General features: G+C 36.7%; 2 protein-coding genes across 7 annotated transcripts; one reads left to right on the plus strand and one right to left on the minus strand.

Moving 5' to 3' along the window:
* The first annotated feature begins 2,313 nt into the window (after positions 1-2,313).
* FSD2 (Fe superoxide dismutase 2) lies at positions 2,314-8,084 on the plus strand. Of its 6 annotated transcripts, XR_016051436.1 has the most exons (11): positions 2,376-2,712; positions 2,925-2,974; positions 3,640-3,745; positions 4,138-4,209; positions 4,346-4,534; positions 4,740-4,911; positions 4,999-5,117; positions 5,430-5,497; positions 7,078-7,104; positions 7,215-7,238; positions 7,374-7,480. XR_016051436.1 is itself a non-coding variant. In XM_088861084.1 (10 exons), exons 3-10 carry the CDS (start codon positions 3,710-3,712, stop codon positions 7,587-7,589), a joined length of 855 nt encoding a protein of 284 aa, XP_088717210.1. In that variant the 5' UTR covers positions 2,376-2,712; positions 2,925-2,974; positions 3,640-3,709; the 3' UTR covers positions 7,590-8,084. The 6 variants fall into 6 exon arrangements, 4 of the variants coding, with proteins under 4 accessions (XP_088717208.1, XP_088717212.1, XP_088717210.1 ...); XR_016051435.1 differs by lacking the exon at positions 3,640-3,745 and having other exon boundaries at positions 2,314-2,712; XM_088861084.1 differs by lacking the exon at positions 5,430-5,497 and having other exon boundaries at positions 7,374-8,084.
* Positions 8,085-8,528: 444 nt separating this feature from the next.
* LOC18429085 (10 kDa chaperonin 1, chloroplastic) lies at positions 8,529-27,666 on the minus strand. Its single transcript, XM_006838378.4, has 7 exons — positions 27,535-27,666; positions 27,349-27,422; positions 26,934-26,984; positions 9,366-9,431; positions 9,114-9,161; positions 8,986-9,015; positions 8,529-8,910 (listed from the first exon to the last, which is right to left on the minus strand). The coding sequence occupies exons 1-7, from the start codon at positions 27,608-27,610 to the stop codon at positions 8,842-8,844; spliced, it is 414 nt and encodes a 137-aa protein (XP_006838441.1). The 5' UTR covers positions 27,611-27,666; the 3' UTR covers positions 8,529-8,841.
* Positions 27,667-27,727: the final 61 nt, after the last annotated feature.

The following is a 27,727-nucleotide window of genomic DNA, read 5'->3' on the forward strand; positions in this document are numbered from 1 at the left end:
TCATGGTCATACATCTCGATGTCGAGATGATCAATCAAATGGTTTTCAACATTAAAACTACCTTTTCCGATGGATTTTTGAGGTGCATCTGTAGTTCTACATTATAAGGTTGCATGCTTATATAAATTTTTTCCTATTTGTTTGATGCTATTATATATAATATATAGTATATATATTAATGTATATAACATATTTTATTATATTTTATATAATAAAATAAATATAAAATACATATGTTATATATTATACTCTATATTATTACATAAATATAATATAATATATATATATATATATATATATATATATATATCTATATATAGGAAAACACTACACAACTTCTATAGGCAAAAATGAACAGTGATTTCACCTACCCCCATCACCGTCCAAAGTTTATCGCGCGGTCACGATTATCCAGTAGTATCTCGCGGATAATTTTTTTATATTTTTATTAGATGCGCCTCAGTAAGATGTACATACCCTCCAAATTTTAGGTCATTCCTATTTGTAGAAAAAAAAAATGAAAAATAAAACACTACTGGACAATAGTGACTGCACGATGAAATTTGGATGATGATGAAGGTAGGCGAAATCACTATTCACTTACGCCTATAGGCATTGGAAAGACTTTTCCATATATATATATATATATATATATATATATATATATATATATATAGATATATATATATATATATATATATATATATATATATATATATATGAAGAGATGAGATTAGCCCACTAGCTCATATTAACATATAAACCCAACGGCCCAGATTGAATCTACGTCGATCTGATGATCACGGATGTCCGATAGTATTTGAATTTTTTTATATATATATACATCTAAATCACTTAAAATTTTAGCTATGTGTTCATAAAAAATAAGTGAATCTTCGAAAAATATCAAAAAAATATTTTACATAAAATAAATTGACCAAAATACCCCTAAAAAGTTTCGGGGGTATTTTTGTTATTTTACTTTTCACGGATAATTTTTTTATATTTTATTAGATGTGCTTTGATGAGAAGAACACACACCTAAAATTTCAAGTCATTTGGATCTGTATAAAAAAAAATTTAAATTCAAATACTACCATATATCCATGATCGTCAGATCGGCCCAGATTCAATCAGGACAGTTGGGCTCATATATTCATATGAGTTAGTAGGCTAAGCCCAGCTTTTTTCTATATATATATATATATATATATATATATATATATATATATATATATATATTATATTACTATATAAGTAATGATACTCTGAGACCCTTACATACCCATATGAGTAGGATCCAAAAGGATCATCATTAAATTTTGACACAGATCTCTAGAAAAGTTAACAATAAACACATTCATCCAAGTACTTATGCGATAACTTTTTTATAGATCTGTGTCAAAATTTAATGGTAATCATTTGAAGTCCTACTCACAAGGGTGTGGGAGGGTCTCATAGTGTCATTACTCATAATATATATAACATAATATAATATGATATTGTATACAATGATACCATTTACATTTGGTACAAGGAGGTCACAAAAACTTATAACCATCTGCTGTTAAATATGGTAGTTTGGGTGTGTCACAAAGTTCAAGAAAATTTCTTTTAAACTGTGAGATTGGTCAATGAAACAAATGCAGCCACCTAATTTTACATTCAATGGTTAAGATTAATTGTGACCACCATGTACATAAGGTAAATGGTTTCATTATATACTTTCCCATATAATATATAAAATAGTATATTTTATATTTATTTTATTATATAATGCACTATATTGTATATTATATTATGTTATCTATAAAATATATAATATATTATACATTTATACATACTATATATTTATGTAATATAATATATTTTATTACTTATATTAATAAGATAAATATAAAATACACTATATTATTTTGTATTTTATATTTATATATATTATTAATATATTATACATTTATACATACTATATATTTATGTAATATAATATATTTTATTACATATATTAATAAAATAAATATAAAATACATTATATTATTTTGTATTTTATATTTATATGTATTTAATAATATATTATATATTACGATATATAATATAATATATTTGGCTATATAAAATTTATTATAAATATTATGTATGTAATAGATATTTACAAATACAATATATATTATTTATTGTTTTTATGTCTAATATAAAATTAATATTTAATATATAATATTTAAATAATATTTAAATAAATATGACTTTATATGCCAACATGTTGTCAAATACAGGTACCTAAAACTTCTTCAACATTTCAGTTATAAACATGTACACTTAAAAGTACTTTAAATTACTTCTTCCTTCTTAGAAAAGAAGAACTTTTAATTTTCAGAGGACATTAACCTTCCAGTTATCAAATGGGCTTCGGAAATTTCTTTTACATCTGATCTCCAGAATGTATAGTATGTTCCCGTGGGAGGATAGTATGCGCTATCGATTAAAACCGAACATTCGAAGATAGGATGCAAGGCCCTAGTTTATGTTCCGGACGAGCTTCTAACGCAGTCTTCTCACTTTGCAGTTTGCAGAACTCGCTCTTGTCCGTGTAGAAAGTAGAAGTATGTGCGAAGCGTAAGCTTTTTGGGGTTGGCTTCCTGTTTTCTCTCTCTAAAATGCACCGCGTAGCATCGCCTTCTCTCTCTCTAGCGGCTACTCCTTTTCCTCAACCAGGTTCCTTCTTCTCTCGTCTCTGAAAAACCCTTTTTCGTTGCCTGCGTAGCTCAGCTCTTAAGTTATCGTTGTTTGCCCCCCTCTCTCTCTCTCTCTCTCTCTCTCTCTCTCTCTCGTTTCTGTTGACTTCACGATGGAGTCACAATAAACATTTATCTTTAGTGCTTGATAAGTTTTCTGATCACTACTGTTACAATGTTAATGTTAAACAGGATTGCGGGGTGTTGCAGGTTCATTTAGACAGCAATGGAAGACTCCCAAGGTCTGCTTCCCTTCTCATCCCATTTATGTGTCTTGTTTATTAGCTTATTATTTGCAAGAAATCTCTCTCTCTCTCTCTCTCTCTCTCTCTCTCTCTCTCTCTCTCTCTCTCTCTCTCTCTCATGGAATTTGTCTTCACATGTATGAAAAACGATTATACATTGTGAAGCCATCACTCTATATTGGCTTCTTGTAAAATTGGGACTTCTATTTTGGATTTGATATTTTAACTAAACATGGACTACATTTGATGTTTCTGTTCACTTGTAGATGCTTCTAATCTTTCCTAGGGGTTTATTGGGAAATTACTGTTCTTCTCTGAAGAGTATATAGGTTTTCTTCTTTTGATTATTTTTGGGTAGTTTTCCATTTGGGTTCCTATTATGCTTTTGACTTTTTGAGTAAACATTGATGTATGCATCCTTCTTATGATATGAATGAATGGTTAATTGTAAGGAAAAAGCATTGAGGACTGGCTGACTGACAAAGGATTGTGTAGTTTCTTGTGCAAGCCATGATGCTTTATTTCTTTCAAGAACTTCTTTTTGATATAATTTTTCATTCAGGCAAATTGTTTATAAGAAGCTTTTATTCTAGAAAGTAGTGGTAATTTCTAAGCAAATATTAGGTTCTAATTATCGACATTGGACTTTCTGATGCAAAAAGGATACAAGCATATAGAGGGCTTTCAAATGGCTTTGAAAGAGAGGTGAAAAGGGCCGCCCTTACATTACCTATGTTTCAGAAAATGTCAATGGTTTTTGCAACAGGGGTAATGAAAATTGTCAGTTCTCTTCTTCAAGTTGTGCTTTTCCACAATTTAAGCTTAATTTCCTTTTCTTTTATAAATATAGGGGTTGCCTAAAACGTATAAATCAGGATGTATCCTAAGGTCTGGATCCCCAACATACCCACGCCAATAGTTTCATTCATCAGATGTTATTCCAAATATATTCAATATTCGGACTTGAGAGAAACAACTAGTAGAGCTAAAGATGCCTATTTTTCTGCAAGATGAATATATGTTTTCTTTATCTGTCTCAACAGAATACTCTATTTTAATCATTATAAAAAAGCTCTCTAAATTTTTAGAAAGTCTACATTTATATGGTCTACTTCATCAGAACCTGTCGAAACATGTGATGTTCAATAAATACATTGCAGAAGTACCTAAAGATAACACATCGCTCTTCCATTGTTGCGCAATTTGAGTTGAAGCCTCCTCCTTATCCATTAGTAAGTGACCTTGCCCCATTTATCCCCAATTAGTTCATGCATTACTCGCTTTGATCAACTGTATTTCAACAGTATTGCATATGTTAGTTATTTTCTCATTCCTAAGTGCTTTTAATGTTTCCATGATGTTTCCAAGGTTGCATTGGAGCCCCACTTGAGTCGTCAAACTTTGGAGCATCACTGGGGAAAACATCAAAAGGGGTATGTGGAGAATTTGAACCAGCAGATATTAGGAACTGAGCTTGATGGAATGGGTTTGGAAGATATTATTCTTGCATCCTACAATAAGGGTGATCCCCTTCCGGCATTCAATAATGCTGCTCAGGTCTGATTCTTTCCTAAATGAATAGTTAATGTAATTTGTTTAGTAAAAGGAAATAATTTTCAAAAACATCACAAACTATGGATTTGGGTTTTTTAAAGCTGGTTTGTTTCTTCTTCTCTTTTTTTAAGTTCTCTCCTTATTTGGTAAAATTAATCTTTACCCATCTCGTTAAATGCTAAAGGATGATACTCTCTTGATTTTTCAGATATGGAATCATGAGTTCTTTTGGGAATCCATGAAGCCCGGGGGAGGGGGAAAGCCTTCTGGTGATCTTCTACATTTGATTGAAAGGGATTTTGGCTCTTTCAAAGATTTTCTGAGAGAGTTTGTGGATACTGCATCTGCACATTGTGGTTCTGGTTGGGTTTGGATTACATGTCAGTTGGGTTCATTATATTCATTTCAAACTTCTCTTTTAAGGCTTAAATATTGTTATCGATCTGAAATTTTCTGACTTGCTTCAGACAAGGCAAACAAACTTAATGTTGACAATGCTGTCAATCCTCGTCCTTCAGAAAATGACTATAAGATTGTGGTAGCAAGGACTCCCAATGCAGTTAATCCTCTTGTTTGGGATTACTCGGTAAGTATGGAGGACTTTTTCAAGTTGATTGGCTGTAGACTGCTGCAGTTATCAAATTGTTTTTTTATCTAACGTTAACTGTTAGTAGTGTGTTAGCAATTTTTGAAATTGTTAGTAGTTTTCGAAAGGGTTGGTATTGGTAGGAATGGAAACCAAGACCAGTAGCTGAGTCACGGGTGGTGCTACCACCTTAACCTCAATGTTCTAGACTATAACTAGTATGAATTAATATTTTGTTTTTGTGAAAAAGTTAATAATATTGTGCTAAGACCAGTTTGTTGTATCCCTAATAGTGATATGATCGTTTTTCAGTTTCGCCTAACGGAGTATTGGTTCACACATAACAAATATCATGTATAATTCCGTAGGCTTCTTTCCAGGTCCGTGAATCTAGTTAAGTCTTTTTAGTCTTAAATGCATAAGTTCAATTTACATTCGTGATGAAAAGATTTGACTGACTATTTCTAACATAGTTATTATATACAGCCAGCATGTTTGAAGTCATTTTTCTGATGGAATCCCATAATAAGTCTCCATTCCTGTCTTGAAAACCTGGGAATAATGCTATCTTCAACTGATGCTTTTGCAAATAGTGGTGTGAGTTGAGAGTCTGTAATCGGAGTGGTTGTCAAGATGCCACTTTGACATCTCTTTTACTACCCTGTTTCCACATTTGTACCAATGCCAAAATGTTTTAATAAACTGTTACTTATCAAAAGAAAGCGCCATTATCATGTCTCAAGGGTGTCTACAGTATTGTATTTCTATTTTTGGGGTGAAGTTGGGGCAGAACCTCTGATGTATTCCCAATGCCTCGTTGGTGGAGCTCGATAATTAATCAGTTATCTTGTGCTTTTGTTACTTGTACATTTATTTTCGTTAACCAGCACTGATTATAAAGAAGAAAGAAAAAATCCATTGTGGCAGTAGCCAGATATAGGATGAGTCAGGTGTAGAGGTCTATAAAGAGGTTGTTGATATGTTACTGTTTGGGATTATGAAGGCAGGCGTGGGTCTTTTATTGGGTTTTAAAGATGTACAGGGGTAGTAATTTTATCTCTATAACTTGACTCTTGGAGACTGCAATCTCATGTGTCTTCCGATGCTACCCTCTTTGGGCTGGTTATGCAAGAATCAAATTGAGTACGAGAAAGGGTGTACTAATGGAGATTTTAGAAGTAAGGGTGTCTTTCTTTTTGTGCCCGAGACTTTTTTTTTTTTTCTTTTTTTTGAGAAATTGTGCCTCTGGGAATTTCCTGATTGCAGTTGGGATTTTAAATTGATGAATGTTGGCTTCAGGTGAAAATTAGGGCTTGGGGACAACACTGACTATCCATAAACCTAACCTTCTAGGTTAAACCAAGAACTAGGAGCAATTCCCATTATCCAGAATCTTACATATCCTATGCAAACAAAGATTTGTAGGCCAGTTTAATTTTCAGATTAAACATGTGAACTGTGGAATTGATATAGGCAATTTGATCTTTCAGTGTAGACCACATACAAGGATTCCTATATGTGATTCTAATTACTTTTCGAGAGAAATTTTGGCATGAAAATCTCCCTGATAGGCAAAGAAGCGCTGAATGAAACAAATCTCTGAATGAGTTTTTAGTTCTCATTGACATACTTTTGGAGGGAGATGGAAATGAATCAACTTCTCATTTACTACTTCTACAGAGTTGGTGATCTTTATCATCGTGCTATGGACAAAAAATGCATGTGGATTCTGTCTTAGGAACCAGAAATGTGCTTGTAGTAATCAATGTTTATTGGTATAATTCGTTTATGTCAATAAAATAATGATGTTTATATGATTGTCACCAAATTTCTGCTTCTGCTTCATGGTTCCAATCTTTATGTTTTCTTATGTCAATTTATTAATAAATGTGTTTCCACATGAATTCTAAGAGAGTGAAAATCAAAAGCTCTGAATGTTTTTCCTGTTAATTTTATGCAGCCTTTGCTGACTATCGATGTCTGGGAGGTATTCTATGCCAATCATTCTTGACATGCGACAACCATTACATTCCTGTTAATTTTTCATTAAACATATATCGATGAACTTTTTCTAATTTTGCTGACTTTTGTCTGCAGCATGCATACTATCTGGACTATGAGGTCAGTACTTTACGCACGAAGCACACATGCATTTGCATGCATACATAGGCTTGCATACTTAAAGATAAATAGATATATAAAAGATGGGCGATTAATTTGTCCTGCACATCATCATGCTACTCTGTAATGTTGCAGAATCGCCGAGCCAAATATGTGTCCACAATTATGGAGAAGCTTGTTGCATGGGATGTGGTGAGTTCTCGACTTGAGGTTGCTAAGAGCCGTGCAGCCGAAAGAGCAAGGGAAGAGGAGGAGAGGAAGAGAAGAGAGGAAGAATTCGAATCTGAGGAAGAAATTGATGAAAGTGAAATGTTCTTGAACAGTGATCCTGAAGAATCAGAAGCTGAATGAAGATTCTTGATCCCCAAAAACAAAATCAATTTTGTTAGGACAATAGGAATCTAACCCTGGTTTCTGAAGCTGTGGTGACCAAAGGAAGAACCTCAATCCATGACAGCCATTACCAATTTGGTCTATATGAGGATGGACAAGCCTTCCGATGCTCATAGTTCAATATGGCTGAGGGTTTCTCGTACCATGCCCCGAAGAGTTTACGTATTACAAGATATTTAGCCTCTTGAGGATCTTCTACTTCAAACTTGTATGGGTTGTATTTTTAACCTGTTAGAAGAAAGGCTATAAATTTTTGCCTGATAACAGGGATATCTTTGGGCTGTTTTGGACACTTCAAAACAATCTACATATAGGTACTCTAATATTTTGTGCTGCTCCAGGTTTTCAAAGGTGCTTCTTCCTAAAATCTCCAACTACTTCTTTCCCTAAAGAAGAAGTCTGTATAACTGAAAATAGAAGAGATCTATGGTAGTTTTGTCATCATTTTTGTAATGTGTACCTCCACTTGATTCCTTTTCGGATATAATGCATGCCAGAGCTCCTGAGGAGAGCAAGGGGCCCTATAAATTGTCAATTCCAGTCTAACCATATGAGACTTACATATGGATAGTGACACAGCACTTGATAAAGGTGCTATGGCCATTTCAAAATAATAAAAGAAACTCCAAATTAGTATTGAGACATCGATAAAATTGGATTGGAAAGAAACCTCACCATTCCCCCAACAACCCCCTCCTCTCTCTGTCTACCATGGTCATTTCAAATGAAAAAGAGGAAAATAAAGGAATTTGAGGGTAATAAGTGTTGCCTAGAAATAACCTCAACACGATGATGAAGAATAGTGGTATGACCAATAATATCTCTACCATAATGACACTATTTCCCTTCACGCCATTTGATCCACAAATTGTTTTTTTGAAGAAGGTTAACTTAATCGATCCACAAATTGTTTCTACAGATTTTATTATTATTAAGGGACCAACTATGAAAACAGAGTACCTGTTTGATTTTTAGCAGACCAGCTCTTGTTCTAGGAGGCCAGCTTAACTACCCCAAAGAAAAGAAATAAAAAAGCCACATGCAATGATCCATCACAATGATAAAATCTCTCAAGGGTTTCCCACTTTCCCATCATATAAATAAAGTAAACATGATTCAACAGTAAGCAACAATCATGGCAATGCCCATATCAAAACCTCCTGGACCACACGGCCCATTTCCCTAATTTCCTGAGAGAGAGAGAGAGGAGTCACTCAACCAGGGCTAGTAGATCACTTTCACGGCAAAAGCAGTGCTTCCCATCTGTTCCCAAATCCACCTGCGCAAACACAAACCCATCATTTTCCATTTATATTTGTATCTTGTTTGAAAAATTCAATCCAAAACTGCATACCTCATATGCACTCAAGTCCGAGAAAAGAACCTACAGTTTCAGAAGGAAATAATTTCATTAGCATCTCCACCATATAGTGTTTCTCACAAATACATTATTTATCAATGCAATTCCACAATGGCAAGTACCTTTTTGCCTGCTTCCACACTGCCTACTTCTTTACCAACCGAGAGAACCTGATCACAGTGACCCATTCAGTAAACATATATGCATTGTATGATTAAATGTAGGTTATAATTCTGTTTTTCCTGTTTGATTTTTCAAATTAACTAATAAAGCTCTCTCTCTCTCTCTCTCTCTCTCTCTCTCACACACACACACACACAAACACACACACACACACAAATTGTTTTAAACCATAAAAAAAAAAGTTGATTCACCTCTCCCATAAGATACCGCTCCAATTTCACTGCTGATTTAGGTAACAGTACTCCACCTGCTGATTTCTGTATTACCAATACAAGAAATGCATCAGCAGCAATAATAGCCAACAGAATGTAATGATGGCATTCATATAAAGTTCACACCAAGTTTAATTGAATCCCAAATCATGACTGGCAATTTGAATTTCTTGGTAACTTCCACTCTCACACTTAGTGAAAATAACATCCTTTCAGAGGAGACATTACACGATCTTTAGAAAGAGACATTACACGATCTTTAGAAAGAATATTCAACTGTACTAGCCAAGTTGGGATGATCTGTGCTTATTTCTACTCTCACAGGTGGGAACGGGAACTAACAACTTTATAGTAATGGTTCCTGCTCATGAATGGAAGGTGTTGGGTTTTGTGGCTTTTAAAGGCCTAAAGAACTTGTAAAAATGATAATTTCAACTATAATATGCACTTCAGTGGGAGTGTGTTCTTCCTCATTATACTATAGCCTGATAGATCATTTATGGAAATTAATTCTTCCTTGTCCAACAAGGGATGTCTAGAGCATAGACTGTGGAGTATTCTAGTATATAGACTAGAGAGTTGTAATATGCAAACCGTACCCCACAAAATGCAAAAAAATCAAGCAATAAACACATTTTTTCACCAAACAAATTAACATTGATTGGTACACTAATATGTTTTTTATGGAATTACAAAATAAAAAAGTAACCACTAAGTTGACCAAAATTGACCATGTTATGTTTTTCGATTCGTAGAGGGATCACGATCCCCTTCCAATTGGGTTCAAGCTCCCTTATACGTCCAAATCGAGCTACCATGCACAGTGAGTTGGAAATTCATTACGTAATGGATTGGTATCCATTATATTTGGAGATCTAGGACCCTTAACAATTGGGATCGAGATCCCTAGCAATTGGGGTCGAAATCCATCAAGAATTGGGATTGACGTCCGTTGTGCATTGGAATTGAGATCCCATATGCATTGGGACAAAGATCAGTGTTCCAAAAAATGCTGGGCGGTACCTAGGCGGCTGAGGGGGCTAGGCCGCCCAGTGCCTAGGCGGCCACCCAAAACCTAGGCAGTCTAGATTCAAAAAAGGCCAAGAGGTGTCCAGTAATCCTGTTTTAGGTTCAGATTTTGTATAAAAAATGCATATTCACACAATTTTTATAACCCAAACAAAAACAAAAACCAAAACTACATCACCCAATGGGTATTTTTGCACCTAGGCGGGCGCAGTCGCCCAGGTACCTTGGGAGCCTGCCTAGGATGGGTACTATGCAGGCACCCATGGGCAGCCAGCCTAGTTGGCCCGCCCAAGCCTGGTCGGGGCGGCAGCCCCCCCTAGCCTGCCTAGGCAACCTCCTAGGCACTGGGTGGACCGCTTTTTGAGTCATTGACCAAGATCCTATATATTATGGGAACCAGCTTCATGCTTGACATGCTATCTGGACACCAATCGCGGTCTACTATAATTTTTTGACCCTCTCAATTCAACGATCCCATTCCCAATCTCAGAACCTCCTTTTTTTTTCTTTTGACACTATTAACATTCCTGGAACCGTTCTTAATGCCATTCACGATAACTATGGACAAGACTAGACCCTAAGACTATTAAATGCATCTTCACTGGATACACACACCACCGTTAAGGATCATCCTTCCTTTAACCTTGAGAATGGGGCTGTCCTAGAAAGCAAGGGATACCCAGTTCTTTGAGGATGAGTTCCTAGAAGCAAGAGGTAGTCACAAAAAAAGCCAATCTCTATGAGAAGGTTAGTGACAAGGTTAAGTCACAAAACCCCGATCAACCACCACCACCTATGAGAAGTAACCAAATTAAAAACAAAAAAAACCTGAGTTTTTCACTTACCTAGGGGAACATTGTGAGCACATTGAAGATGAACCCAGTCATGAGCCTACTTTTTATCGAGAAGCCTTAGCTTGTCTTGAAAAGAACCAATGGGTAGCTGCCATGAATGAAGAGTTTAACTCCGTAGTTCAAAACCATGTGTAGGAAGTTGTTCCTCTACCCCATGACGAAAAACCCATAGGGTGAATATGGATTTTCAAGAAAAAGTGAAGGTCAGAGGGAAAAATAAAGAAGTACAAAGCTAGACTTGTCGCTAAGGGTTTTACCCAAAAAGAGCGGATTGATTATTATTAGATGATCTCTCTTGTAGCAAAGTTCCGGTCCATTATAATTTTGATTGCCGAAGCTGCCCATTTTGACTTCTAGGTCCAATAGATGGAATTGAAAAGTGCATTTCTAAATGCAAAGCTAGAAAAAGAGATCCACATAAAACAACATGAGGGTTTCATAAAAAAAGATAAAGTGAACCTTGTATATAAACTTCGTAAATCCCTTTATGGCCAAAAGCAAGCATCGCGATCGTGGTACATCAAGATTCAAGAGACCTTGTCCAAGGCGGGTTTACCTCTAATGAGGAAGACAATTGCATTTAAGTCAAGGTAAGTGGGAGCAATGTGGTGTTCATGGGGCTCTATGTGGATGACATGCTGATTGTTAGTGGTTGAATGGCTCTCGTTTTTGAAACAAAGACTTTTCAATCGCACAACTTCAACAAGAAAAACCTTGGGCAGGCCTCATATGTTTTGGGCATCAAATGCATATTCACACAATTTTCATAACCCAAAAAAAAGAAAACACCAAAAATACCTCACCCAAATGGGTATTTTTGAACCTAGGCAGGCGTAATCCCTTGGGCGACCACCTAGGTACCCTGGATGCCCGCCTAGGCAGGGTGTACTAAGTGGGAGCCTAGGGACAGCCTGCCTAGTTGGTCCGCCCAGGCCTGGGCAGGGCAGCGAGGCCCCCCTAGCCTACCAAGGCGGCCTCCTAAGCACAAGGCGGACCGCTTTTTGAGTCATTGACCGAGATCCTATATACTATGGGAACCAGTTTCGTGCTTAACATGTATATGGACACCAATCTCGGTCTACTAGATTTTTTTGACCCTCTCGATTCAACAAGCCCATTCCCAATCCTGGAATCTCTTTTTGTTTTTTGAAACCGTCAACATTCCCAGAACCGTTCCTAATCTCGTTCATAGTAACTATGGACAAGACTAAACCCTAAGACTGTTAAATGCATCTTCACTGGATACCCACACCACAGTAAGGATCATCCTTCCTTTAACCTTGAGAATGGGGCTGTCCTAGAAAGCAAGGATGCCCACTTCTTTGAGAATGAGTTCTTAGAAGCAAGAGGTAGTCACAAAAAAAGCCGATCTCTATGAGAAGGCTAATGACAAGGTTAAGTCACGAAACCCCGATCCACCACCACCTAGGAAAACTAACCAAATTAAAAGAAGACCTGAGTTTTTCATTTACCTAGGGGAACATTGTGAGCACATTGAAGATGAATCCAGTCATGAGCCTACCTTTTATCAAGAAGCCTTAACTTGTCCTTAAAATAACCAATGGGTAGCCACCATGAATGAAGAGTTTAACTCCATAGTTCAAAACCATGTGTAGGAAGTTGTTCCTCTATCCCCTCACAGAAAACCCATAGGGTGAAACTGGATTTTCATGAAAAAGTGAAGTTCAAAGGGAAAACTAAAGAAGTACAAAGCCGGACTTGCAGCTAAAATTTTTACCCAAAAAGAGGGGATTGATTATTATTAGATGATCTCCCTTGTAGCTAAGTTCCCATCCATCAGGATTTTGATAGCCAAAGCTGCCCATTTTGACTTCCAAGTCCATTAGATGGAAGTGAAAACTACATTTCTAAATGCAGAGCTAGAAAAAGAGATCTATATGAAACAACATGAGCGTTTCATAGAAAATGAAAAAGAGAACCTTGTGTACAAACGTCGTAACTCCCTTTATGGCCTGAAATACGCATCACGACTGTGGTACATTAAGATTCAAGAAACCTTGTCCCTCTAATGGGGAAGACAATTGCATTTATATCAAGGTGGTAAGTGGGAGTAATTTGGTGTTTATTTGGCTCTATGTGGATGACATGCAAATAGTTAGTAGTTGAATGGCTCTCTTTTTGGAAACAAAGAAGCATCACTTCAAGATGAAAGACCTTGGGCAAGCCCCATAGTTTTTGGGCATCAAATGCATATTCACACAATTTTATATCCCAAACAAAAGAAAACACCAAAAATACCTCACCCAATGGGTATTTTTGCACCTAGGCGGGCAAAGTCCCCTAGGGACCCGCCTAGGCGGGGTGCTAGGCAAGCGCCCAAGGACAGCCGGCCTAGTTGGTCCACTCAAACCTGGGCTGAGCGACCAAGCCTCCCTAGGCAGCCTCCTAGGCACTGGGCAGATCGCTTTTTGAGTCATTGACCGAGATCTTATATAGAATGGGAACCAGTTCCATGCTTAACATTCTATATGGACACCGATCCTGGTCTAATAGATTGTTTTGACCGTCTCGATTCAACGATCCCATTCCCAATCCCGAAACCCTTTTTTTTTGTTTTTGAAGCCGTTAACATTCCTGAAACCGTTCCTAATCCCGTTCACAGTTACTATGGACAAGACTAGACCCTAAGACTGTTAAATGCATCTTCAATGGATACCCACACCACGGTAAGGATCATCCTTCCTTTAACCGTGAAAAGGGGCTGTCCTAGAAAGCAAGGATGCCCACTTCTTTGAGGCTAGTGACAAGGTTAAGTCACGAAAAACCCTGATCCACCACCACCTAGGACAAATAACCAAATTAAAAAAAGACCTGAGTTTTTCACTTACCTCAAGGAACATTGTGAGCACAATGAAGATGACCCCAGTGATGAGCCTACTTTTTATCAAGAAGCCTTAGCTTGTCCTTAAAAGAGCCAATGGGTAGCCGCCATGAAAGAAGAGTTTGAGATTCAAAACAAAGTTTAAAAAGACAGATCGGTGACTCGAATCAGTCTCACCCATACCGATGTCGGATCGGTAGATCGGATCGAAGAATCAACCGAATCGGCAATTTTTGTCCCAAAAGTTTTTCAAAAAATCACTGTAAATCTCTTAAAATAGTATTCTTTTAGTTCCAAAAGAAATTAGTAGTGGTGCATTATTACTTTCATTACTTTGTAAAATTGGTGAATACTCTACACGTTTGTTTTCCTGCCTAGATGTCTATATAATTGTTAATTATAATAGAGTATTATAATATTATATCAAAATAATAATGTAAAGAAATTAGAAAACACTTCCATATTATAAAATTAAAAAATAATTTTTTATATAAAATGAAATTAGTATCACATCAAAGTAAAAAACAGTTGTTAAACCGCTTTACTCGTCCAAAATTGTCACAACCTAACTTTCTATAATATTATATACTGAACTTAAAAAATTATTAGAAAACGCTTCCATTTCATATGATAAAAAATAAAAATAAAACCCCTCATAAATTTCAATGTTATGATATTCAAATATTCAAAAACATATTTTTACCTAGAAAAAAGGAAATTAAAGATATCAAAATTCAAAATAAATATAAAAAAATGCCTCTCGACAACATGCGTAGAGCTAAAAGAAAAAAATAAATATGGTAACAAAACCTACCGATAAAGTTATTTTACTAATAAATAGTAAAAAAAATTATATGGCAGTTTTTTAATATGGCATGGTAATTATTTCATTTATTTAATTAAAAAACGTGTGACGGGTTGAGGCTCATTTAATATGACATAATTTTAATGCGATTATATTCACATAATTATACTGACATAAGTTTAACATAATTATTTTTATTTTTATTAACATAAATAAACAACAACAATTTCATATAATTCTATTATTCTTATAAATTTTTTTATTTTGGTAAGTAATTCTTGTAAATTTATTATATATAATTTATTATTTGTAATTATATGTAATTAAATTTTAATTATATAATAAAAATGAATATATTTAATCTAGAATAAACAAATTCTATTTTGTAGACCATTGTAGTGTGACGTTCGTGGTTCCTTGTATAAAGGACATTAATTTATTTGTATAAGAGAGAGAGTGTGATGGAAAAGTTTAAAGCAAATATCCCAAGAGAGAGTATGATGGAAAAGCTTAAAGCAAATATCCCACATCATTGGATGGTGGGAGGATGTGCAGGTATAAATTGTCAAGCCTATAACCTTGTAAAGTAAGATGCTCACGCGGGAGGCAGGTGAGTTCTGCCCAAGTAAGTGGGGCTTGCTAGCTTTCGAAGTTGATGTGACATGAGCGACTTATTTTTTAAATGAAACCCTAAAGTTGCAAATCCAAATTATAAAAAATATTTTGTTTATATAAAAAATATCCGGTTCTATGACCAAAAAGGAAAAGGATCGGTGACGTGTCCCATTTTTTATGTTAGCAATACCAATTCTACAACCGAATCCCCGTTTAATGCTCAAATCCAGGACGGGTTGGACGATACCCGATTGGGATCTCTAGATTTCGAATCAGGTCATTGAATTTTTAAACACTGGTTCAAAACCATGTGTACGAAGTTGTTTCTCTACCCCCTGATGGAAAACCCACAAGGTGAAAATGGATTTTCGAGAAAAAATGAAGTTCAGAGGGAAAACTAAAGAAGTAAAAAGCCAGACTTGTAGCTAAGGGCTTTAACCAAAAAGACGGCATTGATTATTATTAAATGATCTCCCTTGTAGCTAAGATCCCATCCATTAGGATTTTCATAGGCAAAGCTACCCATTTTGACTTCCAGGTCCATTAGATGAAAGTGAAAACTGCTTTTCTAAATGTAGAGCTAGAAAAAGAGATTTATATCAAACAACATGAGGGTTTCATAGAAAAGGAAAAAAATAACCTTGTGTATAAACTTTGTAAATCCCTTTATGGCTTGAAGCAAGCATTGCGACCATGGTACATCAAGATTCAAGAGACCTTGTCCACAGCGGGTTTACCTCTAATGAGGAAGACAATTGCATTTATGTCAAGGTAAGTGGGAGCAATGTGGTGTTTATTTGGCTCTATGTGGATGACATGCTGATAGTTAGTAGTTGAATGGCTCTCGTTTTCAAAACAATGACTTTCCAATCACATCACTTCAAAATGAAAGACCTTGGGCAAGCCTCATATGTTTTGGGTATCAAGATAATAAGAAATAGAGCCAATCAAACCATTCAATTGCCCCAATCGACTAATTATAAAAGAATATTGGAAAGATTCAAGATGAATAATTCTATCTACCCCAGTAGATAAGAAGACAAAGGTAAGTCGATAAATGTGACTTAAAGATGCAACTGAGAGAAAATCAATGGCAAGAGTGCCTATCGTAGTGAAGTTGGGTCACTCATGTATGCCATGTCAAGAACAAGGCCGAACTTATCATTTACCATGAGCATGACAGTACGTTCTAGAGATTAAATATGGGAATTGACAACTAGAAAGCCATAAGAAGAGTTTTTAAATCACGTAAAGGGAACCATGAAAAATGCGCTTACATATGGAGGACCCTCAAATATTATGGTTCAGGGGCACTTAGATGCAGATTATCAAGAGGACTCATATGCCTTGAAGTCTACTTCAAGGTATCTATTTATGCTCGGTAGTGCATATTGGCAGTCAAAGAAACAGGATATTACAGCCAATGATCAAAAAGTCGGCTGCCCGACCGCCTAGGCAGCTATGTTAAAAAAACGCCTAAGCGTTTTCAAGGCAGGACTAATTAGGCGACTGAACTAGGCAGCTGCCAAGGCAGTCGGGCGGCTGATTAGGCGGTCAATAAGGCAGAACTAGGCGCCCGCCTAGGCGGCACACAGGGCTTTGGCAGAAATGTTTTTTCGAATGGGGGGCAAAAAAGGACATTTTACTCCTTTAAAAGGGGGGCGATAAGGGTTTTGGGGGTCATTTTTGCCCCCCAAAACAAATTTAGTGAACTTTAGAGAGAGAAATAACTAGAAAAAAAACTACATTTGAATTTTTTGAGAGATCGAAATTTTTTTCCAAATCCTCGAATGGTCACGATATTAAAGGATATTCAATCCCAATCTTTTTGAGGCTTGTAGGGGTTGTAAAAGAAGAGATTTGGGATCCCAAACATTTCGATTTGGCCCGAAATTGAGTCCACTTCAAGAAGGTTGGTATATTTCAATAGTTTTCATTAGGTTTTGTATTTTTTCCCTTAATGTCTAATGATGTTATTTTTTGCTATTTGTAGTTTTTCTTTGATACTTTGTGATATATATTTGATATGTTATTGTCTCTTTGGAATCTTGGATTATTATTCTACTAGTTAGTTTAATAATTTCTTAATTCTTAATTGCTTATTAAATAATTGTATGTGCAATGTGTTTTCTTCATGTATTCATAAAGCATAATTATTTTATTCGTTAGTTTAATATTTGCTTAATTAATGCTTATAGCTTATTAAATAATTGCACGTGTGATATTCCTTTTCGATTTTGTGTTATATCGTTGCAATTTTGAAGTGTATGTTTTACCTAAATTTATTTGTTGGTTTAATAAGAAGGCAATATATTAAAGGGTGAATGTCACTTCCTATTTGTAATTTTTTAGATATCATTGCAATTTTTTAGATAACCATTTCTAATTTTTTCAAGTTTGACCTTTTTTTTTGTCTATTTTTCAAAGTTTTAAGTTGATAATTGATAGATAAAGGTTGGAGGTGAAATGTCTTCCTCAGCTTCAAGTAGACAAACTGATCCGGGTTGGAAATATGCTTATTGTCCCAACCCTTATGACAAGCATAGAGTAGGTTGCAAGTTTTGCAAAAATGAGTACATTGCTGCCATTAATAGAGTGAAAAAGCATTTGGCCGCATAAAAGAGGATGTGGCGTCGTATACTCAAGTCCCTGTAGATGTCAGGAAAGAAATGTTGAAGAACATACAAGGGGTCCAAACGAAGAAACAACAGGTCCAGAAAAGACATGAAGACTTGAGGTCTAGTGTAAACATTAGTGGAACTGTATATGATGAAGATGAAGGAGGAGGCCTCATAAGTAGACCTCGAAGAAGAGGGCCTCTTGATACATACTTCCCGCATCCCCATCCCGATCCCGATGTGGTGGTTCGCGAAAGAGAACCGGTACAAAGTACTTTAAATGCTACTATAAAGAAGCTGGAGAGAGAAAAGGTAAACCCATATGTGGCTAAATGGCACTATCAAGCGGGTCTACCATTTAACACTGCCACTTTAAAGAGCTTCATTGCGATGTTTGAGGCCTTGGGGCAGTTTGGCCCAGGATATAGGCCTCCTACACCTTATATGAGTTCAAGGGCCCTTTGTTGAAGAAAGAGGTGGAATTGACAAACGACTATCTGAAGATACACAAGGATGCCTGGGGCAGATTTGGGGTCGACTATTATGACAGATATGTGGACAGATAGGAGGTCTAGGAGTGTCATGAACTTAATGGTTAATTGCCCCATGGGAACGGTCTTTTTGAAGTCCATTGATGCATCCAACAAGATTCATGATGTGCCCTTCATATATGGTGTTGTGAATCAGTGTATTGAAGAGGTAGGGGCGGATTATATTGTGCAGGTTGTCACAAATATGGCTAAGGCCAATATGGAAGCTGCTATAATGTTGGAAACCTCGAAGCCGTACATTTTTTGGACTCTTTGTGTGGCTCACGGTATAGAGCTCATGCTTGAAAATATTTGTACAAGGAAATTGGTGGATGAGATACTTGAAAAAGTGAAAGTCATTACTGTTTTCAGTTATAGCCACACCCATGTTTTGGCGATGATGAGGGAATTTACAGCTGGGACTGACTTGGTGAGGCCGGGGGTCACCAGATTTGCCACTTCATTCTTGTCTCTACATTCTTTGAATGAACTGAAGGACAAGCTGCGAACCATGTTTGTATCTAACAAATGGAAGGGGAGCAAGTGGTCTAAGGAGGCGAAGGGAAAAAAAGTCTATGACATTATTATGTCAACTAGGTTTTGGATTGGGGTTAAGTTTTGCCTTAATATTTTTTAGCCACTAGTGAAAGTGCTTCGCCTTGTTCATAGTGAAAGGAAACCGGTAATGGGGCACATTTTCAAAGCAATGGAGGTTGCTAGAGAAGAGATCAAGCATAACTTGATCAAGATGACAAAAGATATGGCCCCATCTTGAAAATTATTGATAGTAAGTGGGATCTGCAGCTAGAGAGACTGCTACACTTAGCAAGGTATTTTCTTAACCCTGCTTATTTCTATTCTGATCCTGAGATTGAGAGAAAATATTACATCATGATCGCATTCAACAAGTGCAATGGGAGGCTCCACCCCAACGTAGATGTCCAAGACAAAGTGTCCGCGGAACTTGACTTTTACTGTTATTCAATGGGGACACTTGGGTCAGACATCGCTGTCAGGCAAATGACAAAGATATATCCATGTAGTTAAAGATGTACTTGTCATTTCAATCATTTAAATTTATATATATATATATATGGAAAACACTACGCAACGCCTATAAGCGAAAGTGAACAGTGATTTCGCCTACCCTCATCACCGTCCAAAGTTCATCGCACAGTCATAGTTGTCCGGTAGTGTTTCAATTTTCATTTCTTTTCTACAAATCGGAATGATCTAAAATTTGGAGCATGTATTCATAAAAAATAGGAGAATCTAATAAAAATATAAAAAAAAATAATTCTCACAATATAAATTAACCAAAATACCCCTGCCAATTTACGGGGGTATTTTGGTCAATTTATAGTTTGCGAAATATTGTTTTCATATTTTTATTAGGTGCGCCTCACTAGGATGTACACACGCTCTAAATTTCAGATCATTTCGATTTATAAAAAAAAATGAAAATTGAAGTACTACCGGACAATCGTGACCATACGATGAACTTTGGACGACGATGAGCATAGGCAAAATCACTGCTCATTTTTGCCTATAAGCGTTGGGAAGACTCTCTCTCTCTCTCTCTCTCTCTATATATATATATATATATATATAAATATATATATATATATATATATGCCCATATGCGTACCGCTACAGTAGGCGTCCAATGGCTCAGATCGAATCTGGGCCGATCTAACGGTCACGGTTATCCGAGAGTGTTTGAATTTTAATTTTTTTTCTACAAATCGGAATGATCTGAAATTTTGAGCGTGTGTACATTTTAGTCAGGCGCACCTAATAAAAATATGAAAAAAATAATTCGCGAAAACAATATTGACCATAATACCCCTGAAACTTTTTGAGGGTACTTTGGTCAATTTATTTCATGTAAAATTTTTGTTCGATAATTTTCATAGATTCGCCTATTTTTTATGAACACACGCTCCAAATTTCAAATCATTCTGATTTGTAGAAAAAAAATGAAACACTACCAGACATTCTTGATCATCAGATCAGCCCAGATTCGATCTGGGACGTTCGGTGTTTACTGTAGCGGTACACGAATCGGCCTATCGTAGCATCTTCCATATATATATATATATATATATATATATATATATATATATATATATATATATATATATATATGTGGAAAAGTCTTCCCAACACCTATAGGCAAAAATGAACAGTGATTTCGCCTATCCTCATCACAGTTCAAAGTTCATCGCACGATCACGATTTTCCGGTAATGTTTTCTTTTTCATTTTTTTTTTTTTTTACAAATCCGAATGACCTGAAATTTGGAGCTTGTGTACATCTTAGTGAGGCACACCTAATAAAAATATAAAAATAATAATTTTCTAAAACAAAATTGACCAAAATACTCCCGAAACTTTTTGGGGGTATTTTGGTTAATGTTTTTCATGTAAAATAATTTTTTGATATTTTTAGTAGATTCGCCTATTTTTTATGAACACACGCTCCACATTTCGAGTTATTCCAATTTGTACAAAAAAAATGAAAAATAAAACACTATCGGACAATTGTGACCGTGCGATGAACTTTGGACAGTGATGAGGGTAGGCGAAATCACTGTTCATTTTTGCCTATAGGCATTTTGTAGTATCTTCCATATATATATATATATATAGTTCTCTACTTATTTTTTTATTATTAAATGTAATATAGCCTCTTGGTGGGCCAACCATGGACAAAGTGCCCCCAACTTGCAAAAGATGACGCAATTGGTATTGAACTTGACTTGTACATCATCCTGCTGCGAGTGCAACTTCAGCACCTTCAAGATGGTGAATATTCTATTTACCCTAAGCCTCATCTCCTATCAATTGACGACAATAATTTTATTGATACTATTTTTTAAAGTAAAAAATTGTAAAATGGAAATGGTATACTATGAAACAGATACATAACAAAGAAGAAAAATAGACTCGAGCAAAAGAGACTAAATGACCTTTGTTTTCGTTCAGTACAATCAAAGGCTGAAGGATCGCCATTAAGAGCGCTTTCAAATTGAAGACCCCATAATTGTGGAAGATCTAGATCAAACAAGCGAGCGGTTGGTCGAGCCCGATGCCAAGGATGAGCATGTATTCGAGGGAGAGAGCTTGACATGGACCCAAGTGCAAGAGGCGGCTGGTTTAGCATTGAGCCCGGTGAGAGCTACAAAATCCCAAACACAAAGGGGAAGGAAGTGGCCCAAGAACAGGGACAGGGGAAAGGGAAAAAGAAGGCTTAGACGAGGAGGAGGAGGACGATCTTGGAGGAAGAGGAGAATGTAGTATCAGAGGATACAAGGGAAGAAGGTTTTTATGTGGAGGAGGAGGATGACTCTAACGATGATGGCTTGGCATCATCATCAGATTCAGGTGGACTGCATGCCAGACAACGACGTCGTGTTCGTAGTGATGATGAAATTCAAGCTCATAATTGAGTTCATCATATTTTTGGGCTAAAGAAGGCTTTCTGTAGTTTGGGGCCTTTGTTGGTCGGAAATGCGTTCATATGACTTTTTGCCAATGACTTTTGAAACTTTTGTGACTTGTGAGTGACTTTTGATTTGCGAGATTTAAATGACATCTCGAGTTCATTTTATCTTTTATTGTTCATTTTGAGTTATAATTATTTCATTTACAATCTAAAGTTGTCAATGTTTAGGTTTGATTTGTGCTTCCGGCAACTTAACAACATATTACATACAAAACTTACTTATTAAATAATAAAACAAACAATTTTATTAAGCAGCTGCCTCCACCTTACTGAACATTGATTACAGCATTGTGCAACATGGACTCCTAATATGTGGCATGCTGTCTAGCAAAAGAAATTCCTCAAGCAGCTCATGTTCGAGCCTATGCAATGCACATATGTGCAGCTATTATGTCTGATATTTATGTGATTAAAGAGTCGCACTTCCATTAGAAATCCAAGCACATCAAGGTCGACTACTATCTCATTTAGAACAAGACTACTATTTTAGCAGACCCTTAACAAAGGAGCTGGTGGAGAATGTGTACACCAAGCATTTACATCGGATGGGCTTGAGAGAGTGCCATCATCATCATCCAAGCCTTATCCCAAACATTTGGGGTCGGCTAATAAATCATGTTCCTCCATTCTTCTCATTAATTCAGGATTCATGATAAATTGTGGTAAAGTTTTATGTTGGCTGCCTACTTAACGCAACCCACCTCCTTTACCCGAGCTTAGGATGGGTTAAGGGAAAGTTTAAAGTCCTCACCCTTATTAGACCAAGGCTTGAGAGAGTGTGAGGGAGATGAATTGTAAGGCTTTCAAAAGCCATGTGGGAGACGTTGGGGTTTTGTGGCCTTTAAAAGCCTTGAGAGCATGAGCATCTAAAACTTTTGATTATTATTATGATATTTTTACTCCAATAGGAGTGTGGTCCATGGGGACCAAAGAGGCATGCTTCGTCGGACTAGTGACTAGGAGTGGAGTCTAAAACCCTATAGCCCTGTGCGTAAGGCACAACCCTAGAGGGTTCATATGGTTAGCCCTAGTTGAGGTCGGAGAAATGCCTAGGGTGGTTTGGCTAGAAGACCAACCGAAATCATGTGTGCAGTTGGTGGGATTGTGAGGGCAATGGTCAAAATACTCCACATTACCAATGCAAATCATGTACATATGATAGTCATGTTTTTGGAAGCAATCCTAAAGGGTAAGGCATGTACATGTGCCGAAGAGAGGACCCCTATACCATTGCAATAGTGTGCACATGCCCAGCAAGATATGACTTGTCCTCGGGGCTGAACCTGAAATCCACACACTAGGCATGTGTTTCCGTCATTTATTGGCAAGCTTTGATGGACCACGCATGAAGCCTTACGAGAAAATGAGGGTCATCAATTCCCTTGAATAGGTTTCAGACGATGATTGTAGGCCACGGGAACTAGCATAGGTGGAATGCCTTGGTGAATTCGTAGATTCCAAACCCAATGAAACCAATTCTCTTATATTTATGTTTACAAATATTTTATACGAATTATAAATCACTTAAATATATTTTAAAATGCTATGGATAGTTTGTTCTCACAAAAAGGATGTTTTTAGAAACAAAAGTGATTTTCCAAGTTTTAAAATTACAGAACTATTTTAAAAACCCTTTTAGTCGTTTAAAATTAGATTTTGGGATACTAAAATTCACGGGACCACATGAGGACCCAACGGCTATGGGCCCACATGCGGGTGGCCCACTTGGTACGGGGCGAGGAAGGCCCACCCAACGGCTATGGGCCCACATTTGGGTGGCCCACTTGGTGTGGGGCAAGGAAGGCCCACATGCGCTTTCCATGACCCACACCCCCCACCTGTGTGTGTGTGTTTGTGTGTTAGGATTCTATGTCCATTTAAAGGTCTTACAAGAGCACATAAAATTTTGTTACGATAGTGATATATTGACTCCCACAGGAGTGTGGTTCATGGGACCGGAGTGGCATCTCTTGTGATGCGGTGACTCACCTGAGTTTGACGGCCTAGGATCAGGATGGACCCTAAAAACCCTTTATCCTTGGGCATAAGACACAATTGTGGAAGGTTTACAAGGTCAGCCCTTGTTGAGATCAAAGAGATGCCCAAAATGGGTTTTTTGGGCAGCGGACTGTTGGGTTTCCTGCATGCGATTATCAGGCCTGTGAAGGCAAGGGACAAATCCTCAACATTGCCAGCACACAGCATATATATATGATAACCGTGTTTAGGGAGTGACCCCTAGGGGTGTGTCCGGTACATGTGCCGACGAGAGGACCCCTACATAATTGCAATAGTGACTTGTGACTTCTCTTTAGGAGGGAAACTGAAATCCACACACTATGACCTATTTCCTTTCATTTATTGGTCAGCTTTGATAGACCAATTATGAGCCCCTACGATAGACTGTGGGTCATGGGTTTCATTGAGTTGGTTTGAGAAGATGACAATGGTTCATGGTAGGAGTGCCTCAATTATTTCACGTGTTTCTTGACCCGATGCATCCAATTCCCATTTAATTATGTTTAATGATGTTTTATTTGAATCATGGAACATTGAAATGAATTTTTAAATGCTCTATATATTTTCTTTTCTCAAAATGAATTTTAATAAGCAAAAGAAAAGATTCATGCATTTGAAAATAGAGAACCATTTTAAAAATATTAAATTATCTTTTAAAAATTTATTAACGACACGTGGGACCCAATACAAGTGGGTCACACATGTGGGTGGCCCACTAGGTTGGGGAATGTGGGGCTAACAAAGGGCCTTCCATGCAACCATGCCCCACCTCTCTCTTTTTTTCTCTTTGACTTATTGGACAAGCCTTCTAGAAGGAGATGAAATATTTTGTGAATAATTGATTGAAGATTTAGAGAGAGAGTGATTTTCCACTTTCATAAAGAGCAGTTATAAGACATTTAGGGAATAAATTTTATATTTTTTGAAATGAGAGAAAATGGGTCAAGGAAATTGAGGGAATAATAGTTCTAAAACCTTCCCTTTAATGATGGTGACTAATTTAGGGAATGGAGGGCTAAGATTGAAAGCCTATCTTTACCCCATATATCTCCTTAGATCAACGGTCAAGATCAAATCTCTTTATGATGGCAACCCTAACCTTAGAAATCCTAATTTTGCACTATAAATAGACCCACTAGTGTGGCCTGTAGAAGACATCTCAGATCTGTCTCTCTCTCTCATGCACCTCCTCAATATCCTCTATCTCTCTCTTATTTACCTTAGTCTCTAGCCCTAGCCCTAAAGAGGTGCCACACCCCATCTAAGCTCAAAAGGGTGGCATGCCTTAGCCCACCTAAAATCAGAACGGTGGGTCGGTGGCACATCCTATGTCATGTTCTTTGTTAGAAGACTTGGTTGTGCTCTCATGGCTGGTTTAGGGAATGGAAGCTTGAGATTGGAAGCCTCTCTTCACCTCACAGTTCACCAGAGATAGACGGCCCAGATTTAATCTTATTAAGATGGCCTAAAACCCTGGAGTGGGGGGTGCTATGTCCTTGGACATGATCCGAGGTAATCTATCTCGCAAAGTGCTTCCACGTTTCAAGATTCAATTTATGCTTTGTATTTTTCTATATCTTATGTGAGGATCCTAGATTGTAGTAGGGTTTGTTTTATGATTTTTGAATTGTAATTCGCTTATGTAAGTGGACTAGCAGGTATAAATAAAAAAAAGCGAGAAAAAATTTTAAATTCATATACTTGGCTAGATCTACATTGCCGTCTTCCAGTTTTCTCACTATAATCAATGTTTGGCACCATCATAAGTCATATCTACAACTTGTCCTAACAACAAAATGCACTTACATAAATGCCTCTCATGAGAGATATGCTTTCACAGCTTTCGTCTATGTAGTACATGACAAGCTATTAAGAAAGCATGAAGTTTGAATAAAATAAAATTTGAGACATAATTTTTCATCTTCACCTTGCCAATCAATCTTTCATGATTAGTCTAGTAATTGCAAAAGCCAAGTTTTTCTCATGAAAGGTTTTCTTTCTTTGAAAGAGAGCTTCCGCTTCCCCAGGAAGAATGGAATCTAACTCATTTATATAAGGGCTTCATATAATGACAGCCCAAACAATAACAATTATGGTTAGTTATCAGATAATGACATAGTAAGAGATAATATAATTTTCTTATCATTTCCAGTCCTTTTCCTTCTTTCTCCTCATTACTCTTTCACTAATATTTACATATTACCCTTCAGTTCTCTTCAGCTGCAAATACTCCGCATACATGTTTTTCCATTTGTATGAAACATACACACAGCACCAAATGACAATTGACAAAGTCATTACGGCACTAGAGTGTATTAATGGAACAATAATGTGCCTTTTTAAAGACAAGCTCAGATGCCTATGTGCAACAATTAGTTATACACATATGAAACCTATCTCCACAAGGAATCAGTTGACATATAACCCACGCATTAAATGCCACTAGTGTGTCCAAGTGAGTAACATCACACCCTATGTGGATGATGTCACACCCATCCAAATGATCAAAAATACCCTTACTAAAAAAAATATTCCATGTATAAAACAATGGTATATAGTTGTCCAAAATTGTTTAGTACAATGATAAATTACTCCATAGTCTGAACACCCTAAAATGGATTAGGGGGCATATATATTCAGTATATCAACTAAGAAAGCAAAGTTAACAAAGGAAAACTATCCAGGCTCAAGGAGAAGAATCCAAAGAAAGATAAGAATAGAAAGATACTTGAGGCAACTCCTCTAAGCGTATCAAGACCCTGTCTACCTGTGGAACGACCTGCATAGTGCATACAGAGAAAGCATACCCACAATAAACAAACCAACCAAACAACACATTCAAAAAATTTAGAGAAAATGTAAATACTGGTGACTTTTAACACCAAGTGTTCTTAGAAAATATCTTTTGAGAGAGAGAGAGAGAGAAAGTTTCCAAAGGAGATTTTCCATGAAAATTATAGCAATTCAAGATTTTCTTTCATAAACAATTACCGAGCAAGCCTGAAGGGAAACAGGATGAAAACACAGTAGACACACACACACAGATGCTCATAACTAATTTTGTAAAAAGCTAGTAATTTCATAAACTGTTGATATATTCGGCAGGCCCTGAAGAATAACTGCAAGCAGAGAGAGAGAAAGACCTTAGAGGGTTCCCATTTAGCCACCGCAGCGTTTATCCTTAGGCTTTGCAGTCGATTAGGCAACCTGCTCGATACTGTTATATGACCAAACACGACAAACTCTAGTGAGAGAATGAAACGATGTTCTTAATTCCCCGTGCCTCAACCATGGCAAATGGAAATGGTAATGAGATAGAAGTTGAGTACCTGATGAGGGATGGTCTGTCTTGAGAGAAAACGAACAGAGAGGAAGTGAAACTGATCCATAGATAAAGGAAGCCATGGATAAGAGAGAGAAACACCACTAATATGACGAGACTCCGCAAATACAAAGAGCTTAGGGCGGGGAGAGAGAACAAGAACCCGACTTTTGAAAGAGAAATAGAAAGTTCGAGAAATA

The sequence above is a fragment of the Amborella trichopoda genome, chromosome 3 (genome assembly GCF_054954075.1).
Source record: "Amborella trichopoda isolate Santa Cruz 75 chromosome 3, AtrichopodaSantaCruz75HAP2 v2.0, whole genome shotgun sequence".
In the NCBI taxonomy this organism is placed as follows: Eukaryota; Viridiplantae; Streptophyta; class Magnoliopsida; order Amborellales; family Amborellaceae; genus Amborella; species Amborella trichopoda.

Coding starts and splice junctions, on each gene's coding strand:
- FSD2 (XM_088861082.1), top strand. CDS start 2,655: ATGCACCGCGTAGCATCGCCTTCTCTCTCTCTAGCGGCTACTCCTTTT. Junction 4,210..4,345: donor AGCCTCCTCCTTATCCATTA/GTAAGTGACCTT, acceptor GATGTTTCCAAG/GTTGCATTGGAGCCCCACTT. Junction 5,118..7,077: donor CTCTTGTTTGGGATTACTCG/GTAAGTATGGAG, acceptor AATTTTATGCAG/CCTTTGCTGACTATCGATGT.
- LOC18429085 (XM_006838378.4), bottom strand. CDS start 27,610: ATGGCTTCCTTTATCTATGGATCAGTTTCACTTCCTCTCTGTTCGTTT. Junction 27,423..27,534: donor GACAGACCATCCCTCATCAG/GTACTCAACTTC, acceptor GTCATATAACAG/TATCGAGCAGGTTGCCTAAT. Junction 8,911..8,985: donor CGGACTTGAGTGCATATGAG/GTATGCAGTTTT, acceptor GTGTTTGCGCAG/GTGGATTTGGGAACAGATGG.